At 29.7% G+C, this 5,586-nt stretch overlaps 1 protein-coding gene across 6 annotated transcripts in view; it reads left to right on the top strand.

The window, feature by feature from the left end:
• The window catches only part of LOC106787879 (CUGBP Elav-like family member 2), a 376,528-nt gene that overhangs the window by 319,815 nt on the left and 51,127 nt on the right, over window positions 1-5,586 (top strand). For all 6 annotated transcript variants that reach the window (XM_014750616.1, XM_014750613.1, XM_014750614.1 and 3 more), the window contains one exon: window positions 3,652-3,700. In XM_014750616.1, the coding sequence (XP_014606102.1) occupies window positions 3,652-3,700 (49 nt within the window). The remainder of the gene's footprint in view (window positions 1-3,651; window positions 3,701-5,586) is intronic.

The raw sequence follows: 5,586 nt of genomic DNA, 5'->3' as shown, positions 1-5,586 counted from the left end.
GTGTGTGTGTGATTCATTTTATTTATGACAATTGCAAGTAATATTTATTCGTTTGTCGGTAGATTTCATTTAAATGGAATGATATTTTGGTGGATTTAATGTAACGCCATTGTCACAAACACACACACACACACATACACATACACATTCTATAAGATATTAAATTAACATTTAACACAATAGCAACGACGACGACAATGACGAGAAAATTTTCGACGTGCCTAAAAAACGTAAATTAAACAGTCAAATGGTTGAAATGGATGAAGAACTTTTCTCTCTCTCTCTCTCTCTCTCTCTCTCTCTCATAAATAGTTTTCAGGTTGCTTTGGAAACTTGCCTACCCGGCAACGTCCGTCAGGGTGGGTGGGTGAGGGGTGAGGAGTGAGGGGGGAACTGAACTGTCCATTAAATCACCGGGTGCGGTCCTTCATCGAAGACGAGTCGCCCTAATATCAGTGAACAAATTAATCACAAATTCAACGGGCCGTCACGCGTTTTAATGATCTTTCACGTTGTTATTTCAAACTTTAATTCTGCACTACGTGAAAATTTCTCCGATATTTTCTTTTTCTTCTTTTTTTATTTCTCATTTCTTCGTTTTCTTTTTGCCGAGAAAATTGACAAATTCTACGGGGGGTGGGAGTTGGGGGGGTTACAAATTTATCAACAAATTTGATTTATATTTGATATTAAACAATTTTTACATTTAATTCATTCTCGTTAAAATAAAATCGATTATTCTATCAACATTATATCGAAATATGTAACTTTCTGACGTATATATGCCTTGCAATCATTAAAATAATATACTAAGAGAAGTAATTATCAAGAAAAAAAAAGGAAAAGCTTGTAAGAGAACAAAGCGAGATAAATTACTTTCTTTTTTTTTTTTTCCTATTTTCTAGAAATTATATTTTAACAAACACTTTAAAAACACGAGAACATTAATCTTCATTTTACAAAATGTAAATACCAAATAAACGTAAAGTTCAACGTGAGTCGTATACAACCACGTACCACCACCACCACGTGCCACGGAACGTGTTGTTAATCATTTTATACAAAAAATTAGAAGGATCTATTATTTCAAACGTAATAGAAACGACGAATTATTATTCAATCTATCCTATCAAGTGATAGAAGAAAGAACGTCGTTATTATTACATCTTAAATAAAATCAAATTCACATTAAAAAAAAAAAAAAGAAATGGCAAATGATCGGAGAACATTTTAAATTATTTAGTATTTTCTCTCGTCCAAAATTATAATTTTTAATGATAAAATTTCATAGGGAACTTGGACATGAAAAGAAGTTTTGTTGAGAACTTTAAATAATAACGATCGAATTAACGAAGTTTAGATGTGTTGTGTTTGGAATATTAACAAAAAGAAAAATGTATGTCGAATTAAAGAAAAAACACGCTGAACTTTAAAGATTAAGGTAATATGTAGAAAAAATTATATATTGTATGAACCTCATGTATCGTAATAAGAATTTATAATAAAATAAAATTTCCAGTTGCTGAAGAAGTTCCAATAAAGGGACGAAACGTCCAACTCAATCAAATTAAGTTCTACTTCTTTTCATGTCCAAGTTTCCTACGAAATTTTATCATTAACAATTTTTAATTATTATAGTTGAACAGTATAAAAAAAAGAAAAAAAAGAGAGAGAGAGAGAGAGAGAGGGTGACATTTTTGTCGAAGAAAATCCTTCATTTCTTAAAAGACATTTTCGTTCGAGTTATTATTCCATTCGAAAGGAGCTTTTCCATTTTACCGAACTGCGGAGGAAAATGGTGGAAAGGGTGGGATCGGGGGGGGTTTGTAACAACGATGCCAAGAAAACACGATTTAATTCGAGCGTCCACGTGCTCAATTGTTCCTAATTTAATTGCTTTCCTCGTTAAATTTCATCTCGTCGCCAGAAAAGACGTTTCCACGCGAACGGAAGAACGTTTCGGTAGAAGAACAACGTTCGAAAGGATTCTTGTCAGCACCGACGACCTGTCGCACATAATGATCTTATGGAAGGAAGCATAATAATGTCATTATAAAATGAAATGAGAAAGACAAAGACATAGAAGGGGAGAAAAAGAAAAAAAGAAATGAAATTGGAGAAAAAGATAGTCAACTAAAATCACGTTTTAAATTTGCAATCGTGTTAATTCATTAATTCGTGTATTACGTGTAATTCATTGAATTGAAAATAAATGAATCAACGTATACGCATATATATATATATATGACGATGATTTTATATTAATTTAAATTTTATATTAATATAAAAAAGAACAAAATCATTTACGTTTATTATCAATTTAACGTTTGAAAATATAATTTTTATTTGAAATTTTCTCATCGTTTAATTGAATGTTTTGATCATGGTATATATCGTATTATATATAGAAAATATTTTTCTAAACACGTTACATACACATATGCACGTACCACAAGAGTTTCAACATATATGATAATTAAATGCATTTAATAGCGATGACGATATTTCTTGTTGCATACGTAGACATTAATCATAGGAACGTCTCTGCATTCCGGTATCATAATCTCAACGCTAATCGATTTTAACACGCATAATATGACGTGTCAAAGAGGTATGACGCGGATCTGAGATCACGTTGCACAAAGGGATATTAAATGAACGGCCTTCGTGTGTGTATTTCATTTATGATCATCTTTCTTCAAGTATTTCAAACATTTTCTCATCTTGTTTCTTTTTTTTCTTTTTTCTTTTTTATTTTTATTTACGTTAAACGAGTATTGGCGTTTAATATCATACGATGAAAAATGTTTATTGTAATTGATATTAAATGTAAAATAAAATACGATTGATATCAACGTAATTTATTCGAATGTTTTCAAACGTTTTATTGAAAACTTTAATAATAATGTTAATATAATCAAGATTTTTTTTCTTATCGAAAATTTATTAATATTATTACTAAGTTTACTCTTAGGGAGGTTGTTTTTTGGACGGATTTAATTAAGATGAACACTATATTTATCCGTTGAACGTTTCGTCTCTATTTGAGACTTCCTCAGCAACTAAAATTATTTATTATGACATATTATTTTATATACAAATACCAAAAAGAACTTACAATTCATAGCGTTATTTTACCTTGATAGTTATGTTCATAAGTCAATATAACATCATTTTAACATAATTAAACCCGTCCAAAAAACAACCTCCCTAAGAGTAAACTTAGTAATAATTTTAATAATAATATGACAAATCATTCGATCGGAAAGGAAAAATCTTACTTCTTTGTGATTACGTGTCGTATAATCATATTACGGATAAAGAATAAACTGTTTCTTTATGGAAACACAAATTTTTTTACCTTTATAAATGTTGCTTATCGAAATATTTATGTACGCATAATGCATTCCGATAAGTATCAAATCGAATTTTCGATAAAATGATATTTACATATCATTATTAATACACCAACACACGAAATATACATTTTGATATCATTAGAATGCACGTTTGTGATTATTTCGTAGACATTCGTGTAATGTAATATTACGAAATCTTAAAATTCAATGAAAATTATGAACGTGCGCGTGAAACAGTTCTATATAGTTGCATATATGAAATATTATTTTTTCTTTTTCTTTTTCTTTTCAGATGCGTCATCCGATTCAAATGAAACCGGCAGATAGCGAGAATAGAAACGGTAAGAAATAAAAAAGATATACTTACAATTTAATATTATTTCACACGTCGAAATACGATTGATTAAATGCATGTGAAATATCGTTAAATCTTTATTGCAGTTTTATTCTTAAACTAATCGATACAATCAATTGTTAATTGTCTTCCTTAGAAAAATATCTTTTCCATTTTTAACTTACGTTAATTTAATATCGTTCGATTCGTAATAAATTCGTGTATTCGATTCGTATGATATATTTCTAAAAGAATGATCCTTCAAAATATCCTGTTAACCATTCATTTACGATGTAAAACGTAGTTTGTTCCAAAAAAAAAAAAAAAACAACAGAGAAAGTGAAAGAAAGAAAAAAAGAAAAACAAGGAAGATTCGTTAATAATCTACAACGTTAACTTAATAGGAAACGTAGTAACGAAAATTGTGTCACATCTTCTCGTAGAATATCATGAAAGAACTTAGAACTTTCCTCGGATTTTGAGAATACAGTTCAAAGCGTACTAATTAAGTATTAATTAATTAGATAAATCGAGAGATTGCATAATCAAAGAAGATACGACATATACATACACGTGAAACATTAAATATGACAAAGATAATCATGAAAAAAACTTATAGATCAAAATATTAAATAGTAAAAAAAAAAGAAACAAAAGGGAAGAGCAAAGTATTAATAAAATAAAATAAAATAGAGAAGAAAAAAAAAACAGGTAAAAGGAAGAAAACGTATAATAGACGCTGAAGAGAGAAAAACAAAAAAATCTGAACAAAGAAAAAACGAATTAAATTGGCCTACTATAAAAATAGGAGTGTAATTTAATCAAATTTTCATCGGTTGCAACTACTTCTTAGACGAATAGAAAGAAGAAAAAAAAGTAGAAGAAGAAGAAGTGGCAAAAAAAAAGAAAAAAAAGCAAAGTAATCTTCACGAATCCTTACTTATTTTTTTATTCATGTGCATACGAGGGCCTCGATGTAGAAAACTTAAGGGGGAAAAGTTGAACAAAAATGAGAAAGAGGGAGAGAGAGAGACAAAGAAAGGATGGAATAACGTCGGGAAGAATAAAAGGAAGAAAAGGGAGGAGGACGGGGGGGAGGAGGAGGGGGGGAGGGTTAGGTAGGCTTATAAAATCTGTGCGTCAGAGTCAGTGCGAAAAACGAATGCTAATGAAATATTAACGACACCCGTCACGTGCTACGACGGTAACCGGCTGGGTCGGTGGTGGTAATGCTTTTTTGTTCTGTCCTGTGTTTCCTTTTTATTTTTATTCTTTTTTTTTCCTTCCCTCTCTATTCCCCTCTTTTTTTTCTCCCTCATTTTTCTTTTTCACATACGAATCGTAGAAGGACTACACAAATAGCGTTACAAGTGGGCATAGAGAAAGAATAGTTCCGGTACGCACATGTTACATTTAATATATGTACAGTTGCCATGTTTGAGAGTGTATGTGTGTGTATATATTATGATAAAATTGTGTATGTTCCTCTTATACAAATATTATGCGTCTTTTTATATATATATTTTTTTTTGATTGTATGTTATGTCTATAAACAGGATACATTATCTGTCAAAATTATTCGATCAATTTACATAACGATTAAAAATAAACATTTCAGTTAACGAACGTGTTTTTCTTATAATTTATAATATAAAACAAAGAAAAAATATTACATTAGTCAAAAAATACAATTTGGAAATCGACAGATACTTCGTTGAATTTTCTATTAATGTAGAAATGTAATTCGTGCATTTAGTGTACGTGTCACGAATGAGTGCATACATATCTCTTATATGCGTTTTGTGTGCATCATTTCTGTAAGTAAAATAATTCGTGCAGGTAATACACAGATGAGAATATATATATATATATATATATATATATATATATATA

This window comes from Polistes canadensis, unplaced genomic scaffold, assembly GCF_001313835.1.
Source record: "Polistes canadensis isolate GaletaPanama2010 unplaced genomic scaffold, ASM131383v1 scaffold_118, whole genome shotgun sequence".
NCBI classification, from domain to species: Eukaryota; Metazoa; Arthropoda; class Insecta; order Hymenoptera; family Vespidae; genus Polistes; species Polistes canadensis.
This window is presented reverse-complemented; position numbering and strand designations above follow the sequence as displayed.